The 24,921-nt window shown below is 37.8% G+C and overlaps 1 protein-coding gene across 5 annotated transcripts in view; it reads right to left on the reverse strand.

Moving 5' to 3' along the window:
• The window catches only part of BARD1 (BRCA1 associated RING domain 1), a 149,139-nt gene that overhangs the window by 31,543 nt on the left and 92,675 nt on the right, over window positions 1–24,921 (reverse strand). For all 5 annotated transcript variants that reach the window (XM_045806669.2, XM_045806668.2, XM_045806666.2 and 2 more), the window contains 4 exons: window positions 24,006–24,154; window positions 10,459–11,411; window positions 3,604–3,684; window positions 1,256–1,428 (listed from right to left, as the gene is read on the reverse strand). In XM_045806669.2, the coding sequence (XP_045662625.2) occupies window positions 1,256–1,428; window positions 3,604–3,684; window positions 10,459–11,411; window positions 24,006–24,060 (1,262 nt within the window). In that variant the 5' untranslated portion in view covers window positions 24,061–24,154. The remainder of the gene's footprint in view (window positions 1–1,255; window positions 1,429–3,603; window positions 3,685–10,458; window positions 11,412–24,005; window positions 24,155–24,921) is intronic.

Here is a 24,921-nt window from a genome sequence, read left to right on the forward strand (position 1 = left end):
TCATATCTGTTGGTCCACATGTACATATATGTCATGTGTGTGTGCACACACATGCACGCGCAAGCCAGGAAAATAAAAACACAGAAAAACAGGTACCCCTTGAGTTTGTCCCAGCTATCTCATCACATGTGAGAGAAAATAAAGATATTAGACACACTTACTGAAACTAACAGCACCAAGGTATGGTACACTCCTGCATTATTAGTTTTTCAATTATGCTATAAAAAATTACAACCTAGAAGCTCTGCATTTTGTAACTCTTGTCTGCCTCTGTAGTCAAAGTAAGCATGACTTTCGTGTGCTCTTTCCAAACCCATATAAGCAACGGGGACATGAAGAGACAGTTCTTCTATTTCCATTTCAACTCCCTCATTAACTGAAAAGAGTAAAATAATATATAGGGAGACATGCACAAAGTTCTAGATTAAAGATGTAAAATCCACATACGGCAACTGCTTGTGACGCTCCTGACAACACGACTCTAAACTGCAGCCGCCCGCGTTCACTAATGCATCTCCGTGCCTGACACCGCAAAACAATTTACCCCGAGTTTCATATGAATGGTGTGAAAAGTGTAAGAAATAACTCGATAGCACTCGCCCAACATCTGAATTCTTAACAGATTTTAACTAAATATGCAGAAAAAGCATAAAAGTAGGATTTTTAAAACAAATTCTGAAGTACTGGGAAGCATACAAAATAGTTATTTCTATGCTTCTAATTCTTTTCTTATTAATAAGTATGACTCGATCTACAGAATATAACGAAGTGAATTTATGCAGAAAAATCAAAGCTTCCAAAATTAATTTGACAATCTTTTCTAAAGTAAAGGAGCAAATCTCCCTCAAAAATGTAAGTATCCCAAAGGAAAAGGGCACAAATGCTGATTTATTTTTTTTTTTTAAGATTTTATTTATTTATTTGACAGAGATAGAGACAGCCAGCGAGAGAGGGAACACAAGCAGGGGGAGTGGGAGAGGAAGAAGCAGACTCATAGCGGAGGAGCCTGATGTGGGGCTCGATCCCATAACGGCGGGATCACGCCCTGAGCCGAAGGCAGACGCTCAACCGCTGTGCCACCCAGGTGCTGCCAAATGCTGATTTTAAATATAGAACATAATGGTCACATCTCATCTCAGTTGTGAAAGACAGGAAAGAGAGCCATCCACCTGGCTCATACAGGGTTTGTTCTGTCGGAGACCTGACTCAGGACTACAAGTCAACTAAACAACAGTGTTTAAGCTGAACGACTTACACGGCGTTCCTGGAGGCTCCGTAGGAAAGTAAGAGCTTGACTATATCCAAGTGCCCATTCTTGGCGGCATCATGAAGCGGCGAGTCGTTCTGATAGCCAGTGGTGTTCACCAACGCCTTGTGCTGCAGCAACAACTCCACCACCTTCACATGCCCATGATTGCAGGCTTCGTGCTAATTAAATAATAAGAAAAGAAGGGAGAAAAGTGATGAGGAAGAACGATGCATCGTATCATAATAAAATTGCACTTTTTTTTTAAAGATTTTATTTATTTATTTGACAGAGATAGAGACAGCCAGTGAGAAAGGGAACACAAGCAGGGGGAGTGGGAGAGGAAGAAGCAGGCCCATAGCGGAGGAGCCTGATGTGGGGCTCGATCCCATAACGCCGGGATCACGCCCTGAGCCGAAGGCAGACGCTTAACGACTGCGCCACCCAGGCGCCCCTAAAATTGCACTTTAGAAAAATAAATGTGAACTCAGTCAGTAAATTGGTTCTTACCTAAATACTTATACAGACTGTAAGTGTTGGCTCAGAGTAAGCCCTGTTAATAATCTTAATGATAAGATACACGATGATCAAGATCTGTGCAACTGATGGGAAAGGGGGTTATTTATCTGAGCCTTTGGTCAACAACTCTTTTTTTTTTTTAAAGAAGAAAACGCAGTTGACCAACTCTATATATGTATAAACCAACTCTAGTTCCTAAACTGCTCCATAGTAAAAAATTACAAACAACAAAAAACTTAGAAAGTATTTAACAACTAGATCATGAATAAAAAGTAAAATTCTCCATGGCTGAATAGAATTCACTGAATCAGGTACTTAGCCATATGCTGAGTGGTGCACCCACACATATACATAACCACCCCACAAAGTGAATATCCTGGAGAGAGTATTTACAAGACAACCTCTCCATTTGCTGAAGCTACAGATTACTGTATGGCTGGTGTCGATGGTAACAGAAATAACAGAGTAAGTGCTTAAAAAAGAATGAATGATGAAAAGGGTAACAATGCAATGTTCAAAGATGCCTCACGTGCAAATCTTTCCTTATGTCTAATGAACTGTAAATGATGCTACTATGTTGTCCTCCAATAAATTTCAGGCATTCTGTGTTTTTTTAAGTCCATCTATTCGATTCATAATAAGCACTACCACACAAAATGTCTGTACGTCTATTTCTAGGAGAAAGGAAGCCAAATTAGACATCAGGTCCTCTAATAAATCACTCACCAAACTTTACTACAATTTACCTTACTGGCTTAAAACAAAAACAAAAACAAAACAGACGGGAAAAAACAACAACAACAAAAAAAAACCTGACCTTTCTTTGAAAAGGTTAGCTAACCTGTGGAGTCAAAACAGCAGAGGGACTCCGACCCAGACTAAACCCTCCCAGCTTAGAAATCTGCTGGGAAGTTCCTATTCAAAACTGTAAAGCTTGTTTATACCTGGCCTCATGAAAATCTCCCAATTTCTGTGATAAATTTCCAGATCACAGGGTAAGGGCTTCCACCTCCTGTGTTGACAGCTCTACGGCCAGCTGTCTTCAAATTGCCCGCAATGAGCCCAGGTAGCACTTGTCCCCATGTACTGGTGCCATTCCTTTTCCAGACTGTACTTCACATTGCATTTTTAGTAATAATAAAGATTTTTTTAAATGTTTAATCCAAGCCAAGATGTTCTACTACTTCTATATGTTTGCAATTAGCTAGGATATCAATGAGGCTACAACGGATCCTCAGTAAGAATCACTGCCTTGTGATACCCTGTTCTGACCTCTCTTTGTTCCAAGAAATCTGGTTCTTTTTTTTTTTTTTTTAAAGATTTTATTTATTTATTTAGCGGAGAGAGAGACAGCCATCGAGAGAGGGAACACAGGCAGGGGGAGTGGGAGAGGAAGAAGCAGGCTCATAGCGGAGGAGCCTGATGTGGGGCTCGATCCCAGGACCCTGGGATCACGCCCTGAGCCGAAGGCAGACGCTTAATGACTGAGCCGCCCAAGCACCCCCCAAGAAATCTGCTTCTAATGACATGCAATGTGGCAAAAGGGAGTCTGCTGTCAGTTCTAGTAGTTACCTCCACATGTTAGCTGCATTCAGCATATAGTATAACCAGATTCCTAAATCTAAAGGTAGTCGGTGAAAAGGGAGCCGATTTCTTGCCTGTCACAACTGAAAAGCTCAATGAAAAATCATCATTTTCCATTAGTTGGTGAAAATATAAGTCCTTCAGATTAAAAAGAGGGTGAATACTGCAGAGGATAATATATAGACAACTACATAACTATAAAGTATAATAACTATAAAACATAAAATGAGAATAAAAAACAAATGGAAAACTACCAATGGTGTCCATCCAGCATGGTCTTTAACATTTGGGTCGCTTCCGTTTTGTAAGAGGTACTCAACAGAAGGTATGTCGCCCTAGTAGAAAAATGAAAAAATAAAAAGAAATTAAAATCATCAAGAAAAGAAGATATTGAGATTTGGGTTTGGTTTGGTTTGGTTTGAAGCTTCTGTCTTCTTAAAGATAGTATCAAACTTAAATCTTTTCTCTAATGCCTATTGCTCATGAATAATAAATAAGAGGTCATGTATGGACGAACTGTTCTGAGGTATCAAATCATGAAGTCATATAGTCCATCCTTGAATATCAAGTACAAAATCCCTGCGATTAGCAACCCTTATCAAAAGTCATTTCAAAATACCAAATAAAGGGCACTAGCCAAAAATCAACTGATGATAATGAAGTATTTAGTCATCACTTCATTTGTGAAAAACATCCTTTTTGAGCTTGCATTAAAATGATTCCCAAGTACTGTTTAAAGCAAAATTAAGACTGAGAAGGTTACTCAGTTACAACTGCCAGAAGTTGTTATCTTATTGACAGTTACAACATTTATCCCTAATACATCAATTTAGTTTACATTCACCTGATTTGCTCTAAGGTATTTTTCTAGGCAAAAGCCAGGCTTATTTTCTCCAAATACTACTGACACAGCTTACCCTGAAAAAGCCTGAATAAATAAAAGTTACATATGGCAAAAGTTACCTATGACAACGCTGTGTTAACTGGTTTTATAAAGAGCTTCTTTAGGGAGAAGGAAATCTCTCCCATTCCCACTCCCAGCCCCAATATTCTTCTGAAATGAGCTTCTCCCCTATTAGATTGATTATCTAGAAGTCATTAAGTCTCCTAAAAACAGTAACTTTTATTTGCTTGTTTTGGGATACCTCTCAAACACAGCAAATCTTAAATGATAGCTTACTTAGTTTTCTAAAAAAAAAATCCATTTGCAACATACATCTTTATGTTTCTAAATTAACAAAATGACCCTAAATACTCAATGGATCTAAAAACTAAACATTATATATGTTTCAAATCAACTGCTTCAATTTCAGTTAAAAAAACCGTTTTCCCATAGTTTCTTAGGGGTGCAAATTCTATACCTCTAGTACAAGTTAACATTTATTTAGCAACATTTGCTCTGTCTTCAATTCCCAATAAAACCAGGAACATCTGTCAAGATACAAATTTGAATTTTTTTAAACAATCCCATGAATATTGAGGCAGATGAACTGCCAGAACCACATACATTCATACATTCCCAACCTTCAACATGAAAGTACACACACACACACACACACACAAAGCCTTCTGAAAGATTTTCTCATTCTAATTCTACACAGTAGCCACAAAAACATATTAACCTAAAGAAGCCCATCAAATAATATAAACACAACTGTGGGATGAAGAATCACAGGGAACAGTCACACAGAAACAGACAATCGAAAGACTAAAAGCAGACTCTCTTGTAAGGTTGCTGGACAGTGGTGTTTTTCTTTCATGTCACCTCGTCATACTATCCAAGTGTCTTCTGTTAACGAACCATCCCTAGACTTCCCCAAACACATACCCAATTTGCAAACTGCTTGTTATTTATACCCAATCTGCTTTCTCCTCCCTAGTACTTAAAAGTTTGTCATAATTCATTGGTCTACTTTATGTAAATTTAATGTCATGCACATAAATAAAATTACAAAAATTAGGTAAGAGTCCACAGCAACTGAGTAAGCTTGAACCAGTATGAAGTTTCTGGGAAATAAATTAATTTCTGCTTCTGATTTCTTTAAATTACTGTCTTTGCTAACAGTATTTTCTGAGTAATAAGTAATCACTTTTAGACTCCCCACAACTTAAAAGAATAATTGAGATTTTCTTAAACCACAGCAAGAAAAAAAAATCATCTAAGAAAAGTTTTTGCCAATGCTTGTAAGAAATTTTAAATGGATTTGGTATTTTCAAGTAATACCTAAGAGGCTGAAAATAAAGGGAGATGTGTACCACAATCACTTTTCTTATTGCTAACCTTTAGTTCAAAAAGATTCTTCACACATCCATACATGTTACAGCAGTATAAATTAACTTTCCAAACACACACACTCGCACATTTTTCTTTATTATAAAGATTAGCTCTTCTAAAATACAATTAAGAATAAATATCTTGATAAAAATGGTACAGGACATTACAATAATGATGACTTACCCCAAATGGTTAAGCTTTTCCACATAAATGAACTAACCAGCTACATAAAACTTCTTCCTTTGGCAACTAGGTATTGTTAAAAAAAATTTTTTAGTCATCCAGAATGAAGCTCTAAAATATATTAAACAAATTTCTGGCTTCTCAGACTTTACTAAATAAAATATTTTCACAGATGATTCTGACAACCTAGCCCATGATGCTAAGTTCCTGATATTAAGGAGGTTCAGTTTTTAAAAGGGGTGGGTGACAGAGGGAAAAATGGATACTGAGTCTAAGAGATGTTCTAGAAATTAAAATCTTGAAAAGATCATAGATGCGAGTTTGCTTCTGAGTCCTTTGCTACTTTCTCAGGAAGGTAGCAGGAAGGACACGTAGGAACATGACTTTACGCACAACATGACTGCCTTAAAATGAATTACAAAGTCAAACCCTGAAGGAGACTCCTCACAAGGGATGTTCTCTCTACCCAGGAGATTCCCATCACCTTTATTATGTTAAGTATATCATGCCTTGTAAGTTGCCTTCAAAATATGATTCATTGTGTCCGCATTTAAAGTGTATCATGACATGCCAAGGTCAAGCCTTTCTTCTATTCCATGATACATTCAATGCTGTGGCATGAATTATGAGTGATCATTACCATTTTAAGAATCTGCTAGAAATTTGAGGATGTTTATTCCAGAAACTACAAATCTTCAAGCAAAGGTGACATAATAAGATAACAAATCAAAATTTTCTCTATGTCTGAAGAAATGTCAAATACTAAGTCTTTAAAAATTAAACCAGAAGAATAAATAATGAGTGCTTGTCTGAGTTTCTACTTAGGTGTAACACTTTCTCATAAAATCTCACATTTATAACATAATGTTCTCAGGAGCATTTTAGCCATAGGTAACATTCACATTCAAATACAAATAGAAACACGGGCAATAAAGAGAACCGACTGGATCCCAACGTTTGTCTGGTTAAATGAGAACATGCACAACATCCCAGACATCATATTAATGAATACTCTGCTTGAAATTCCACAGTGTAATAAAACAAAAGTATAAATAAGGAATTCAAGAATAATTCTGTGTGGGGTTTGCATTCAAATAGTGCTGAATGTCCAAAACCTAGATGGCTCACCTGTAAATCCATGATTCTGAGGGAAAAAGGATTTGAGAACTAATAATACAAACAGAATTTGCCAGCAGTGCAGTAGATGTCTAGGATCAGGCAGCCCGAACTTCAGCAGTCTGGGTATTTACTAAGACCCTTCTACTGCCAAGTAAGGAAGTTAGCAAGACAAATAAGGTAACAGATGCCTTAAGGTAACTCAGGAGTCCACTTCTAGGAATTTAACCTAAAGATACACCCACTTAAAAAATAAAAAAATTTTTTTTAAAGATTTTATTTATTTATTTGACAGAGAGAGAGACAGCCAGCGAGAGAGGGAACACAAGCAGGGGGAGTGGGAGAGGAAGAAGCAGGCTCCCAGCAGAGGAGCCTGACGTGGAGCTCGATCCCAGAATGCCGGGATCATGCCCTGAGCCGAAGGCGGATGCTCAACGACTGAGCCACCCAGGCACCCCAAAAAAATAAAATTTAAATTAAAAAAAAAGAAGAAGAAAAAGAAAAAACACGAGAATGGCCCTCAGCAGAAAGTCAGTAAGAAAACAGGATCTCAGTTCTCCAACCACAAGAAACTATCCAGTTCTGTGCAACATCCCAAATAACCAAGGAGCCTCTAGAATGTAACACCACTGACAAACTGATTTTAGCCCAGTGAGACCCATGCTGGCCTTCTAACCCTGTATACAGAACTGTAAATAAATAAATAAATAAATAAATAAATAAATAAATAAATAAATAAATTGCCTTGTTTTAAGTCACTCAGTTGTGTTAACTTGCTGTGACAGCAACAGGAAACTAACATGCAACGGTCAGGGCAAGAAAAAGTAAGTAACTCCCGCTAGGGTAGTAGCTGTGGAAAGGTTATGGCCAAGAAGGATCCAAGGGGTGGGTCCGTGGCAAGGTATTAAAGAACTTTATTAATAATGTTGCCAAGGTCACAGATGATCTGTAAAGGCATAACTGCAGCAAGAGAAGCTAACTAGCCCTACAGAACTTCAGGGGGGAGGGAGGTCTCGGTCTCTACCCTCAGTGCACACACACCAAGCATGTACCCTGCAACCGTGCACTTTTAAAAGCTGACCGGAACAACAGAAATGGCAAGTCTACGAAGACACTTTGAGGAAAAACAACAGGCACAACAACAACAACAAAAATCTACCTTTGACAGCCAAAAACCTGGTACTGCCCCTTATCTGCCTTGGCTGCCTGAACTGTTCTCAGGTCTACATTCCGTTCAACCACCGTAGCTCTTTCCTCTCTCCCTGCTCCTTGTTCCATTTTTAGTATGTGAACTTCAGAGTCACCTCAAATCTTTTTCTGAAGTAGGTGGGCACAAAACATAAAAGCAGAATCACAATATGTGGTTTTCTAGTACACACAGATCATTCATTCTTGGCAGCAAGTGAGAAAATTAGGGCAGAAAATGAAATGAATACTATTTATAAGAGAAAAAGCCTGATAAATCCACTGCTTTTTTTCCCCCCAAGTATTTGTTCTATAAAATCAGCCTGGGTGGGGCATTTACACTCAACTCACTAACAAATTTTTAAGAGTGTGTTTTTGTTAAACAGTGATTTAAAAAACAACCGAAATCAATTAGCTTTTCTTAAATGTACTGTATCAGTACAAATGTACTGTATCAACTAATGACAATAACAGTATTTGTTAAGTTCAAGAGAATCAAATGGGTAATTTTAATACTCGCAAGACTTCCTACGTAAACTAACAATCCGATAAAACTTGTATGAAGCAATCTTCAATGGAGAAAATTCACAAGATAGCATCATATTTTTTTCCTGGTCTTAAGAGTCTGTGTCTTTTTTCCATTGCTGAGGCCAAGGTTGGCAAACTATGGCCTACAGGCCAGACACATGATTTTATATGTCAAGTTTTACTGGCTTACATATTGTCTGTCTATGGCTGCTTTTGAACTGCGGGCAGACATGAATAGTTGGAGAGACTACAGGGCCTGCGAAGCTGAAAATATTTATTCTGCCCCTTTAAGAAAGAGTTTGTCAAACCACGGCCTAGCTCCTGGAGATCTTCATTAGTAAAGATAAATTATTACTATAGTTAAAAGAAAAATTTCTCTACCAATGTAAACAGAGGCTTGCCTGGTGGTCTGAAAATAATTACCAGAAAGTAAAATGTAGAAACTAAAGCAGTCTACATTCTTACGTATTAGTCAGAAAAATGAAAAAATTATTATTATGCTAGCAACTTATGTCTAATGAAGCATTTATAACATTATAAAGATCATAATAGCTTTATGTGCATATATATTAAATATATAACAAGTAGGACAAAAAATATAGTCTGATTTTTTAAATCAAGCTTTGCAAAAAATAAAATATAATCAGGACAAACTGAAAATTCAAGTTGTTCGAAGGATATGTACATAGAGACGAGCACGTAGTCATGCTGCAGTTTTCCTCCTCCCAGTATCAGAGACAGAGTATTCTACATTCATCATTTATTAGAAGATAAAGCAAGGGAAAAAAAGAAAAAGAAAACCCTAACAGATGGGGAAACTCCTTTTTGTGCTTTTCCCTTTCTCCATACAAAGTAGAGGAATGCCTGGACTCAATGTCTACTCCATGTTCTTCCCAGATGTTTCATGTTGCTGACCAGCCCTATGTTTGAGGGTCTCCAATGGCTTCCAGATCTCCCAAAGTTCTCTACCCATGCAAAAGGCCCAAGGATTTCCTGGTGAATTTACTAAAAGATCATAAAAGCTATCCTAATTCAGTACTAAGCTCTCCCATATTTTATTTTGATAACACTTGCATGAAATCACAAAGTCTATGAAGCTATGGTGCTAACTCTCCCCATATGTGCAGTTCTGGAGTCGGTTGCAAAGATGAACCCTTGCAAGTGTATCTCATGCCCGAAGAACAGGCTAGGTTCCCAAAAACTCACACGGCCACAGCTCCAGTGTTGAGGCAGTAAATAAAGAGAGGTAACTTTAATGAACAGGCTAGGAAAAGAAATGGCTGGCTGTGGGATACAGACAAACTCATTCACGGCCAACCATGGGAGCCATTTCTGAGAGTCACATATCCAGGTCATTGGAAAAATGTACAAACCACATCCTTCAACCTTGCAAATTCTGGCAGTGCCCACTATAAGCATCTGACATACAGAAGTTTGTCACTTGCCACACAGTCCCTAGTTCTTTGGCTAGGTAAAGACATGCTGCCAGCAGGAACCTGGCAATTATCTACATTCATACAGCAGGAGAACGTGGTAAAAACTGAACAAAACCATTATGGAATAGACCAATGAAAGCCCTTGGCAAAATAGAAGCTGAAATACTGAAATATTAGTTTTCTAATCATGCTCCTCAGGCCCAGGGGCCACTGCTCTAACAGGTGGGGATGCAGACCCTGTGAATTTTCTTCTCTGGTTCAAAGGAAGTGTCACGTGTGGTAGGCTAAGTATCCCAGTCATCTCACGTCATTGTTCATAGGCCCCACAGAAACTGTTTTATGGCTGGTCTCATTTCAAAATTGTTATTTCGGGGTAAGCATCCTACCTTAATTGAAGCAATATGAAGCAGAGTCTCTCCTCTATGATTTCTTTTCACAGCCATAAGGCTACTGGGTGACAGCTTCACGGCTGCGGGGCTAGACATCATCCGTCTGTAACTCGGGCTGTTCAGCGCAGAAGGCGGTGTACCTGGTGAGAGGCTCAGGGACTCGTCTGATACATTACTGTTTTTCCTCCTTAATGTGTCACCAACTTTGAGTTTGCCTGAGGGTGGTGAGGAGTGGCCAGGCAACTGTTTGTTTTCTGAAAGCACTATGTGCTGCCTACTGGTGCCAGGAAGGCTGCTTCTGCACCTCTTAGCAACGGGACTGGACCGTCTGCTGCGAAGCCCACGTCGCCCGTTGGGACCTGATGGCAAGGACGGCTCAGGTGGAAGAGGATTCCTGCGGACATTCTTCTGGGGAGTCACGTCTTCATTCCTGCCCTCCATTTCTGGAGACTCTATTTGCTCAGCTAATGGTAAAGAGACTTCAGCGAAGCTGCTAAAACACTGTGATTCCGTGACAGAGCCACTTGCTAGTAAGTCTATTTCACCATTTGTCTGAGGACCAGCAATAACAGACGGTTGGCTACAGAAAGACACCAGCTTTTCCTTAAATTCCTCTTTGGAGTCAAGTTCACCATCTTCTTTATCTGCCTCTAAGTTCCATTCTTGGTTGATTTCAGCTAAAGTTTTCTTTTTTTGTTTTTTTCCAGATTTTGTAGAAGCCTTTTTAGCCCTCTCAGAAACACCTGTTGGAGGACTTGTAGAAACAAATTCGTACATGGAAGCCTGCCGAGCATTCTCATCATTTATCACTTGAGGCTGAGTTTGCACTGAAATTTTACTCACAACATATCTGACCTTCTTACTTCGAGGACTAAACCACATTTTTATTGAATTCTTCTTACTTTCTGCGTCATTAAATAAATTTTCCCTAGATGCATCTTTTTTCAAATCTGATGATAAAAAAAAAAAGAAAAAGAAATCTGTTAAATGAACTTAACCTCCCCCATCCTGAGCTCACAAAGAATTGTGTTTCTAGTCCTCCTAAGTTGTATCACATTTCTGTACCTCTTTCTCCCCTCCTAGACTATGAACTCCTTGAAAGCGGATATTCACTTACTGAACAAATATTTACAGAACCTATTTTAATTCCAGACAACATTCTAGGGATTGGCGATACAACAGAACAAAACATGGAACTTAAATTCCACTGGGGATGGGCAGAATATACAAATAAATAAATGGAGCATACAGCATGCTGGCGGTAGTAAGAGCCATGGAGAAAAGATATACTAGATAGGTAGGCAGGCAGATATGGGATTTAATAAGCAGTAGTCAAAAAAATTAAGACTTGTTAAATGATGCTTAATTTTTTTAAAAGACTTATGGAAAACAATCAATACACTACAATAATCAATAATTCACTACAACAATCAATAATTCACTACATGGCCAAATTAAAGGAAAACCATATGATTTTTCTCAACAGATACGAGGGGGAAAAAAGGCAAAATCCAATATCCATTTATGATTTTAAAAAAGAATCAGCAAGTTAGGAATAGAAAGGAACTTCTTCAACCTGATGAAGGACATCTACAAAAATACACAGAGCTACTATCCTCCTTAACAGTAAAGGACTGAAACTACCATTTTGTTCCTACTATCAAGGAAAAGGCAAAGATGTCTGTTCTCATCACTTCTATTCAGCAACATACTGAAAGGTCTAGATAGCACATCAAAGTAAGAAAAAGATATAAAAGGCACATAGACTATACAGGAAGATACAAAATTTTATCTATTTACAACTGACTTGCATCACTACATAGAATATCCCAAAGAAAAAATTTTTTAAATTAATGAAACTAACAAGTAACTTTAACTTACCAAGGTCAGAGAATACAAAGTAAATATACCAAGTTCAACTATATTTCTATATAATAACAATGAACAATGATATTTTTTTTAAATGGTAGCATTTACAATAGTATGAAAAGAACAAAGTACTTAAGGTAAATCTAACAAAGTATGTACAAGTTATGAAAATTATAAAACACTGTTCATGAATAGTTAAGACTCAAAACTGCTAAGATGTCAATTCTCCCCAATAGATCTATAGACTATAATATAATCCAATGAAAATTCCAGGCTTTTTTTGTACGAATAGGCAAGCTGATTCTAGAATTTACATGAGAAAGCAAAGGAACTATAATACGGAAGGGCAAAGGCCTAGAATAGCCAAATCAACACTGAAGAACAAAATGGAGGACTCACACTGCCTGACTTCAGACAAAATGAATCTAGGGGATTAAAGACAACAGTCACAACTCTTTAGGTCCATCTAATATAACCTCAAGCTATGTAAACCAGAAACTCAAGGGAATGAATGAATACAACTACATACTCAAATATATTCTTGAGCAAAAGAAGCCAGATACAAAATACATAAAAACAGCTAAAATCAATCTGATATGTTAAGTCAAAATAGTGATTATCCAATAACTATGGGGAAAGGAGTTAGTGACTGAAAAGGGGCAACAAGAGAGGCTTCTGGAATACTGTTGATTCTTCTGGGTAAGTTCAGTTTGTGAAAATTCATGAAACTACACGGTTATAACGTGTATACTGTAAGAATTTTTTTAACTTTTTATTAATAATCAGATACTAAAACACAAAGATTCAGTAGAGTTTAAAAAAGAAAAGAATCACTGCCCCTAGTGCCCCAGGTGCCACATTTTGTGGGTGAGTATTCTTTTTTTTAATAAACTTTTTTTTTAAGATGTTATTTATTTATTTGACAGAGAGGGAGCACAAGCAGGGGGAGCAACAGGCAGAGGGAGGAGCATGTTCCCTACTGAGCAAGGAGCCTGATGTGGGGCTTGATCCCAGGACCCCGGGATCATGACCTGGGCCGAAGGCAGACACTTAACCGACTGAGCCACCCAGGCACCCCGCGGGCGAGTATTCTTGTACAAACACCTTGCTGTGTTAGCTAAGGTCGTCAAGGAAGGCCTCTCTATGAAGCTCACTTCCAAGCTAAGACCTCACGACAAATGACAAAAGGGAAGCAGCCACATAAGGATCTAGGAAAAGTGGTTCCCAAGTAGAAGGAAGAGCAAGTGCCAAGATCCTAAGTTGGAAAGGAGTTTAGCACATTCAGTGGACAGAAAGCCACTGTGGCTGGAGCTTGGAGAAGGAGCAGAAAATTGAGTCTGACAGGTAAGCAGAAGCATTCTATAAAGAGCTCAGCCTCAAGTTTTTCTGCTGGTGTTCTTCATTCCATCAACCTCTGAAGTGGGAGGGCTTGGGGCTTCTTCATCTGCAGTCACTCCCTTGGTAACCTTACATCTATCTACATCCATGAACAACTTCAAATGTGTACGTACAGCCCAGAGCTCTTCCATGAACTCCAGACTAGTATCGGACTGCCTACTAAACAGCTCTTACATGCAAGTCTACTCCTAATAAGTCGCTCACACTGAACGTGACCAAAACTGAGCTCCTGATCCAAGTCCTCCCAAACATGCTCTTCCTATAGTTGTCCCCATCTCAGGAAATGACATATCATCGATCCAGTAGCTCAGGACAAACACCTTAGAATCAAACTTGGCTCAATCTCTGTCATATCCTATATGCAAAATGCAAGTTCTATAGTTCTACCAAAATGCATTCAAAACATGACCACTTCTTACTGCCTCCATTCCTGCCAGCATGGTATAAGACACCATCACCTTGCACTAGATTATTCTAATAACCTCCTAAATAATTTCCCTGGTTATGTACTTGCTTCCCCCCTCACAAGTGTATTTCTTTCTTTTTTTTTTTTTTAAGATTTTATTTATTTATTTGACAGAGAGAGAGGCAGCGAGACAGGGAACACAAGCAGGGGGAGTGGGAGAGGGAAAAGCAGGCTCCCAGCGGAGTAGGGAGCCCGATGCAGGGCTCAGTTCCAGGACGCTGGGATCCTGACCTGAGCCAAAGGCAGACGCTTAACAACTTAGCCACCCAAGTGCCCTCCCCAAGTGTATTCTCAACACAGCAGTCAGTGATCCTCTTATAACTTGGTCATATCACGTCACTAAAACCCTCCAGACTTCCGCTCTGACTCTGAATAAAAGCCAAAATGTTCGTAGCCATCTAACAGGTCAGAAACAACCTGATCTTCCACTATCTTCCTGATCTCATCTCCTGTTCTCTCCTTACTCTATTCTAGCCACTGGACCTCCTTGCTGTTTCTCAAACCAATAAAATGTTTTATGTATGTCAGATAGCATGACTACATCTGTGTTTTACAAGCTCAGTCTTGACTGGCGAGAAAACAAATTGGAAGAAGGCAATGGGTAAGAGGCCAAAGTAGGAGTATAAGCAGAAGATAACAAACTGGGGAGGTGGTAGAAGGGGGGGGGGAGAACTCTTTGGAAAGTGTTTAGGAGATAAAATTTACAGAATTTGGTGATGAAGTGAATACAAGAAGGCGGCAGTGACAAAGATGATTCACGTTTCTGGCTTACACTACTGAAGGCCCCTACAAACACTGATGTGGGGGGCACAAGCTGCCAGGGATCCTGAGAAACCTGTATGTTTCTGCAGGATACGCCAAGAAGGCAAGGCCCTGGCTGCACTTTACCCAGACCACTTCTCAAGACTGTGCTCGCAGCAAGCCTCTCTGAGGGATGTGATAGCGTCTCCCTGTGGGGGAAAAAAAGCAGGCCTGTTTCTGTTTACTATGAAAAGTCAATTCCCCAAGGTTAGAGTTCATTTTCTGTATTGCAACCCACTGTGTGTGCAGGAATCGTGATGAGGCCTTTGCCAATTGTGATCAAAGATGCAAAATTCCTAAATAAAACATCAGCAAATCAAATCCAGGAATTTCAAAGGCAATATGGTAAGATATTTGCAAATTTTAAATCTATATACCTTTCCACAAAGCAATTTCACTTCTAGTCATCTTTCTTACCAAATATAGAAAACATCCATCTATGTACCTGCAAACATAAATGTGTTAACAATGTTAACTGCAGCAGTATTTGGAATAGCATAAATTAGGGAAAAAAATCAGTATTCATCAATCCCCAATCAGTTAACTATGGAGCATTCAGACTACAAAATCTTATGTGGTCACTATATATGTCAACGGACAACCCAAAGATCTTCAAGACACTTTTAAGTGTAGCGCAATCCCATTTATGTTCTAAAAGTTCTATTGCATTTATGTCCAAATATCTTCATAAATTTATAAAAGGGAAAGTAGAAAGTTAAACAATGAAAACAGTACTTCTGTAAAAGAAAGGGATTTTCTACTTTTCAGCTGAGGGAAAAGGGTAGAGGAGGACTTCCACACTTTATACACTTTCATATAGCTTGATGGGTTGTAAAAAAGAATGCTCTCTTATTTCTTATGTAAATTAAACAGAAAACTTGTTTAAGATTATAAAGTGGGTTGCTGACAGCTGGAATTTGAACTCTTACCTATTTTTACTAAATAAACATTAAAACTTTTCACTAAGTACACACTAAATGTGATACTGTAATTTATCGCAAGAAAATATATTTGGTCTTGGGGCGCCTGGGTGGCTCAGTCGTTAAGCATCTGCCTTTGGCTCAGGACATGATCCCAGGGTCCCGGAATGGAGCCCCGCAACGGGCTCCCTGCTCAGCGGGAAGCCTGCTTCTCCCTCTCCCACTCCCCCTGCTTGTGTTCCCTCTCTCACTGTCTCTCTCTCTCTGTCAAATAAATAAATAAAATGGAAGAAGAAGAAAGAAGAAGAAAGAAGAAAGAAGAAGAACGGCAAATATATTTGGTCTTCACCTATGGTTCCCAGTACAGAGGTCCAAAAAGCCATGTAATTTCCTAGAGAAACCACAAGGGCATCTGTTGTTCTAAGTATTTAGTCAGGTTTCCAGAATGATAAAGAGGAAATGGGTGTCTTCTGTTATTCATCGCATCTTCTTTCAACCACACCTAAGTTTATGTTAATGAAGTGACTTCTGGAGTCCCTCTAAGAATGGGGGGTGGATGCCAGGGAAACCAATCAAGATGAGAGTTACAACTTTCAGTCTCACCCCCCACCCCCGACCTTCAAGAGGGGAGAGGAGCTACCCATTGAATCAATCACCAATGGCCACAGATTTAATCAATTGTGTCTATGTAATGAAGCCTTTAAAAGAAAAGGCTTCCAAAAGGAAGGGTTTGGAGAACTTCCAAGTTGGTGAACAGGCGGAGATGCTGGGCGAGTGGCACACCCAGAGAGGGCACATAAGCTTCACACCCCTTCCCACACTCTTTGCCCCACTCAAATCTTCTCGCTTGCTGCTCCTGAGTTATACCCATTTATAATGAGCAGTAATCTAGTAAATAAAACATTTTCTTGAGTTCTGTGAGCCACTCTAGCAAATTAATCAAACCCAAGGAGGTCATGGGAACCTCCAACACGTAGTCAGCATCTAAAGGGGGGGGGAGCGGTCTTGTGCAACTAAGCTCTTAACCTGTGGCTCTGACATTATCTGCAGGCAGGCAGTGTCAGAATTGAGTGAAAGAAACTGTAGGACACCCAGTCAGTGTCACAGAATGGCTTAATGTGCAGAAAACCCACACATCTGGTGTCAGAGTGAAATAGGGGAAACACAGAGGCAAAGTGAGTTTTTTCCTCACACTATATATATTATAATCTCTATATGTATTGTATTTTTTTATACCTACCAATCTTGCCCATTAACAGATGCTTAAGAAATAGTCAGTGAATGAGTTGAATAGTGATCTACTTTCTGATTCTGCCAGTGACCCCCTTCAAGTTGTCTTATTTTGTTTTTGCCTTTAAGCCCATTCATTTTTCTTCAAAAAACATTCCCTAAACATTCCTTCCTCCCACCCCACACAGACAGGTAAAACCAACCCAGGTCAGCCTAGCACAGTGGTGAGCACAATCAACAATGCTCAAAAAATACTGATGAATAAATGATTTGATACCTGCTCTTAAACCCTGACAAGTATTTGTATGAGAGGATAGACTTAAAGGGCCAGAAGAAAACTTGAGAGTCATACATCCAATTCTCTCATGTACAGATGAGAAGTTAAAAAGAAAGGAGAGGGAGGTCAGTCACCCAATCCAGCACTCCCTCTGCCACACAGGAACTGAATTACCAAGAGACTGTTACAGGTAGAAGAGCGAGCACAGGAAAGGCAGGGGAACTGGAAAACCACCACCACCACCACCTGACAGGATTAACAATGCCTAACAAATAATTTCTTACTGCCTGAAACTCATTCTCCAAATTCACACAGACTTAATCTCCTTTGACCAAGGAGAGTACTTGGAATATGTTTTATTCCTCCTACCTAAAAAAAGAAGAAAAACGAAGCTATCTGATTCTGTTTTCCTCCTGAGAAATCACTCCTCATTCAAGATAAAGTGAACTCTTTATAAGCCTTCTCTTACAGTACAGAATCCAAAGCAAAGTTTTAACAAACTTAGTTCTAGAACTAAGTTACTTGAAGAAAACCAATGGCATCTTACTCCTAAGAACTGGTAACATCTGCTGTGTAGGAAATAAATGTGTCTGGTACTACTAAGGTGTTATATAGAATTGTCAAGTGTGCTTACTCCCGAAAAGTTTTAATACTTAAGAGATAAAATATAATTTTAGTTTCATTTTTGTTTCTGGGAACACATTTCTTCTCAACATCCTCATGTCTTAAAATATCAGCAAGAGAAAATTATGAAATATTATTTTTGAACTCCTTTTAGGTATTTTTTATTCACACAGAATGCTATTATTTTATCAGCTTAAAACTATCAATACACCAGAGGATTAGTAAACTACAATCTCTCAAATCTCTGAAGTTCAAAATTGATTCTTCTATTCCTGTCACCCCATATTGCTTGAGCATAAAACTCTTATCTTTATAATATAAACAGATCTGCCAAGTAAAAATAGCATTTTAGGGGCGCCTGGGTGGCACAGTGGTTAAGCGTCTGCCTTCGGCCCAGGGCGTGATCCCGGCGTTGTGGGATCGAGCCCCACGTCAGGCTCCTCTGCTATGAGCCTGCTTCCTCCTCTCCCACTCCCCCTGCTTGTGTTCCCTCTCTCGCTGGCTGTCTCTATCTCTGTCGAATAAATAAATAAAATCTTTTAAAAAAAAAATAGCATTTTAAACAGGTAAGAAAAATGAAAAATAGTGGATTATAAAAAACAAATAATTCATATTTAACTCTGTAGAAATTTCATAGAGTGGTTTTCTCAGAAATATTTACATTCAATACTCTGCCTTATACTTATACTCTGCCTCACAAAGGAATTCAGTCAAACTCCATTCTACTCCAAAGAAGCAAACGGAAGCATTACTGGGTAGACGGCGAGCCAACAAACCCAGCTGATAGCAGGAGTGTGTATTTGAGTAACGTCAGGCTCTGGGGCACCCTTCTTATGTCCTGGCTGAACATCGGGCGATCCGCAGTGTTATTAGGTCAAGATGATCTTGGAAATAAAAACAATTGGAATGAGGTATCCATTCATACGAAGACTTCATGTCTAATTTCTAACAAGGTCTTTTCTCTGCAGTGATTGGTCGATTTCAAAAGACAGTCATTTGTGATACAATCTCAAATCTAGAGGGAAGGTCAACATGAAATGAAACCAGGACTCGTTTTTTTAAGACTCGGGATTATAAAGACTGAAAGGTTAATCCCCTGGTAGTCTGTAAAAACATGTATTTGATGTTCTAAAACTTATTTTAAAGATAGATGATGACATTTGCAGTTAAACACAAGTCAAATGTTGAAGTCCTTAATACTTATAAAATTTACAAAATGTAGAATTAGGTACTTAAGGGAAAATTAAGGCTTGTAAGTAGCAGCAACATACTCGACTGACTAAAAAATCTAAATCCAAAATTTAGAACAACAATTTCATACTCAGGTGTACCTACCCCTTAACTTATAAAGAAGTGAATGAAAAGAGCATATGTTCATGTGAATTATATGTACACAATGATTTACTAATCACCCAGTAACAATGCATACACTCACGAAGATTTCATGTTGACCTCTCTAGATTTGAGAGTCTATCACAAATGACTTGCTTTTGAAATTATGCATCTTGTCCTAACTAAGCAAGGACCACAACAGCAAATGTGATTGTAAATCCTGGATTTTACACAGCAGATCTAAGTTAGGACTGTAAAAAGCAAAACCACCACCTCTGCTGGAACATAAATCATATTACTAACAGCTACAACAATTTTTATGAGTGAATGCTTTGAAGCACGATAAACTGTCATATTCATTTCATGAGGAAAAATACTGGTCCTTCCTCCACATAGTAAATTTCTTAATGATGACATTTTAAAATTCTATTCTCTGAATATAAATATTTCTGAGAAAACCACAAAATACCGAGGAGTAGAGACGCACAGGTTGCTAAGGAGCAGCTTAGCCAAGTTTTTTCTTAAAATTTAATAATAAACTACAGAAGAAGGAGGCAATTAGAAAATGTGATTTAGCTATCATTAATCTACATCAAAGGATTATAATGATGTACATTGTGTGCCTTTCAAATTATTCTCTATTATAGGTTTCACAACAGAAGTTGAGAAATCTCTTTGACAAACTAGTCCCTTATTAAAAATCAAAGGAAAGTACTTTGCTACCATCTGTGCAACATTAGCGCCTTCACTGAAGAATGATTATTTTGTAAGTTAAGAAGTATTCAGTTCCATTTAAAAAAAAACAACAGCAACACAGCTATTCAAATGTTCATCTTCATCTATTATAAAAAAGTCATAACATATATGAAACACTATGTAATTCACTCCAGAAAGACAAGCATCTCTCCGGAAACCAGAAAACAGAAAGGGAAATTGTGATCCAATGAAAGCAAAATCAAAGTGTTGGTTTTTGGGTTTTTTTTTTTTAACTGCTCCACCACCAACACATTCTTCACAGAGCCTGACCAGCACCTGCAAGGTCTGATTTAATATGATGGGAAGCAATATAAAATACAAACTTTTAAATTTAACTCCATTGGTAGAAAGCAGATTACATTATAAAGAATAAGGTAAAATTATCCATAAATGGTTGTCAGAAAAATTTGTGACAGACAATCTTTGCTCTTTACACTGAACTAAGGAAAATCTGTTCGAGTATTTAGAAGCTCTTTTTAAAGAGTATTACTATAAATCAGGCTTCTTTATCTCCAGTATACCATATACCATGTCCATGATTTGACAAGTTCTTCCTAATTACCCACCTTAATTATGGTAATTATATATTTTATAGTAAATGCAAGTAACAAGGTTCCTTTGAAAGATAAATTGTGAACTACAGGGTTTAAGAAAAAAATAGAGATATCCAACCATCCTGCTTAATTTATCATCCTCAACCCCCATTAACAGAACCATATGATTTTCAAGCTAGACCTTAGGGATCACTTAATTCAATACCCTTATTTTATGAGATCCATTTCCAATTTCCTTATTATAAAAAGGATAAACCATTATTTGTCCCCTACTGTTTGCTGCCTGTACCTATTCACCTGGTACACCTTATACTGCGTTAGTTTTAGAAGTACTTGCTACATAAACCAACATGAATTTCTACAGAAAATATTGAATACACTATAAAGAAACAAAGAGCAATAAATACTCTCATACTCAAATGCCCTTTGAGGCTAGTTTGTTTTGGGGCCCTCAGGAGGAAAAGTTGATGACAATGCAACTGATAAGTAGAAAAGGCTCTGCACCATGTAATTTACAGATCTGGACAATATGCTTATTCTCTAGATGTGTCATCTTCTATAAAAGGAGCAAAGGAGGAAGTTACCGTTATAAAATGAACTGATGAAACCAAAACCTAAGAATTTGTTTTAAAATTGCTTTAATTAAGTTTAGTCTTTGGGATATGAATTAAGCCTTAGCACTCCAATTCAACAAATATAATGAACACCTACACTCCTCACGAAAGCCTTGAGCTAAATGATAAAACTGTAAACAAGAAACTTACAGTGTCACCTCCCTGCATAACCTAAGTCCTCAATTTCCTCACCCACAGAATAAGGGATTCAAGATGACCTTACTGCTCCTAAAATTCTGATTATATGTTATCCAAACTGAAATTTCAATTCATCTTAAAATGAGTAATGTTGAAGCCAACACTGCTAAAGTCTGGTAAGGACAAAAATAGTTATTACTCACTATAATAAGGAAAATGAACACAAAATGGCTTTCGAAAAATTAATCACAATAATTCCCTCCCCAGACTCCACATCCATTTTTAGATGAGAAAGACTGCATGCTAAAAGGCCTCAGGCCCCATACAAAAACTGGTTCTAAACTCAATGATCTTCCTAAATTATCTTTAGCAATGATGAAATGTGGAGGCATTTCACAGAGTCCACAACATATGAAAACCATACTGAAGACTCAAACATCACCAACCACAGTAAAATTTCTGGAGACGTTCCCTAGCTTATTCTTCTCTGCACTCCAAAGTACCATACTACTACTCCATTATGCCGTAATTCACTACCCATCAAGAGTTACCCTACTCCCTTTTTATCAACATTAAAAATGTCACATTAAAAAAAAAAAGTCACATTACTTGTCACAGGTTAAAACCGTGTTCCTCACAAATTCATATATCCAAGTCCTACTCCCGGTACCTCAGGATGTGACCTTATTTTTGGAAACAGGGTCATTACAACGTAATCAGTAAAAATGAGTAGAGTGGGGCTCAACAATACAGTATGACTGATATCCTTATAAAAAGGGGAAATTTGACGCAAACACGCATACAGGCAGAATACCACATGGACATGAAGGCAAATCAAGCAGAGAGGCCCTTCCCTCACAGACAACTTTCCCTTACAGACCTTGAAAGCACCAATGGTACCAACACCTCCATGTAAAACTCCTAGGCTCCAGAACTGTGAGATAATAAATTCATATTTTTTAAGCAACGCAGTTCGTTACCGAAGCCGGAGCAAGCAGCTATATTACTATATAGCAACTGGAGAAGAATCAAATCAAAACATCCTGACAGACAGAATTCTCAGAGTAGCACCCCAAATGTCAATGCATGGTCAACATTCCTAATAGACCACACCTCTTTAAGAATCTGATGAAAGCCACTTTCATGCAGACATGAACATTTTTCCTATTGTACTTAAAGCAAGAGTTTAGGGACACCTCGCTGGCTCAGTTTGTGGAACATGTGACTCTTGATCTTGGGGTTGTAAGTTTGAACCCCACACTGGGTGTGAAAATTACCTAAAACTAAAAAGTCTTAAAAAAAAGAAAAAGAGTTTAATTCTACCCCCCTCTACCCCAAGCATGGCCAAAGATGCATGGACTCTCTTTAATCAATGCTATCTGTACCATTGTGGGGGGGGGGGCAGATGATATACTAACCTTTTTAATTAGAAAATAAACACTATCAGCCCTACCCCTGAGTAAGAAAGAAAAACAGATGAACTGATAATAAACCTTTTCCTCACTGTGCTCTTAAAAAGATTTACAACAGGTATTATTTTTTCAAAAAGGTAAGTACTTTTTGAACTGTGTATATGTGTATAATTACATTGGAAAATAAGTAAAACTTTATCACTATAGTACATTTTATCCTAAAAGAACAGAGTCTAATACAATGATCAGATGAAAAAAACTTTTCATAAGTAGACTATAATTTAAATTCTTCTTAAAAATATGGACCTGGTCAATAAGACTCAAAGTTTTGCCATGTTTCTTTCTTTTGTCTAATCAACTTCACCTTTAGCAGCTGACAATAATACATCACGTCAGAAATCTAAGATAAAAAGTTTTAAAAACAGAAATTCAAACATTTTACATAAACATTATCAATCATTCACAGCAACCTGCCAGTCAAGAAAAGGTTATCCTATAAACATAAGCAAATGACACGATCTGGTCAATAAAAAGATAATTCTAATATCTAATTATGAAGATTCAAAACCCTTTACTTTCTTTCCCCAGCTAATTAGTTCTCAGCAGAAAGCACAATGGGAAGATATATAATTAATACACACAGTCTAAGAACAATTTGAAAAACATTAACCCCCATTCAAATAGAAAAGAAAATGAGTATTAGATTTTTGCTCTTTCAAAATGTGCTCATCTAATTAATTCGGTCAGGAAAAGTGATGCGCAGAAGGTTGTATTCTCTCTTATAAAAGTGTATTTAAGTGAATTTAAGGACAAAACCTCTTTTCCATATATATTATACAGAAATTATTGTAACTGTAAAGCAGGCAGTGTAGGTGGTGAAGTGTCTGGACTGACACTCTGAAGAAATGGGCTCTATTTCTCCTGCTTCTGGTACTAACTACACATGTGACATTAGGCGAGATCATTTAACCTCTGTGGACCTTGGTTTCTCTAAGTTGTCTTAAGTCACCTCTCACTTCTCAAAATAATTGCAAACTGTAAATCTTAAAATCTGAAACAGGTCATCAGAATTCCTGATAGATGTTTACATATTTTATGTGATCAATATGACTTCATCAGGTTTTTAATGAAGAGAGTCAGCGATATTTCTCACCTGAAAGCTTATCACCATGTACCAAATTCCGAAGCTTACTACAAAGCTGGATCATGCTGTCCAACTGTCTATTTATCTTCACATCTTGTATCCAGGCTGGAGTATAACACACTGGACATCCGGTTCCAATGCAGTCACTTACACAATTACTTAAAAAAAGATTAAAAGAAAAAAATATATATATATATATCAATGTATTCAGCAGAATCTTAATTCCAAAATATAAATAGAGGTTGAACAGAAGTAAATGAAGTAAAGGTTATCTTAACAAGCAATGAGCAAACATAAAATATTTGTTAAAATAATGTTTCTGAAAGAGTATAATACACACACATAAAAATCTAAATCTAAAGTTGCTTAGGTAATTTGATATGAAGAGACTTTACTTAGCCAGACATTAGTCTGCATAACTTTTAATGCAAATAAATCTATAGCTTCTAAAGGGTAAGAGCACAGAGAGGGACATAAATAAACATATTTAGTACGAATGCATAACAGCCATGCATCTCAAACTTCTGTATCCTAAATCTTAAAATTGTGCTTCATGGAAAATTACTGCAAAGAGACTGGGAAAGGTATTTTTTGCTTTGTTGCCGACAAGTGTCTAAAGACTTTAATGTAGTTTCTGAGTAAAGACACTTGGTTCTTTCAGACACTTTTATAACCTATAGACTCAATTAAATAACCTCAAGTTATCTGTCTAGGAGTTAAAGTCTCATAGTTGGGGGGGAAGGGGTTCTTAATTTTAGCAGTTACAAATCCTTTGCAAATCTGATGAAGATATACATAAACTGTTGTAAAAAAAAGGGGGAGGGTTCATAATCCCCCCTCCAAAGCTTATCTGTGGATTCAGAAATAAGAAACCTAAAAATCCACTCCTTCCTTAGCCTCAGCGGAGGAACTCCAGCAAGACTGG

This window comes from Ursus americanus, chromosome 1 (assembly GCF_024610735.1).
Source record: "Ursus americanus isolate L20-20 chromosome 1, mUrsAme1.1.p, whole genome shotgun sequence".
In the NCBI taxonomy this organism is placed as follows: Eukaryota; Metazoa; Chordata; class Mammalia; order Carnivora; family Ursidae; genus Ursus; species Ursus americanus.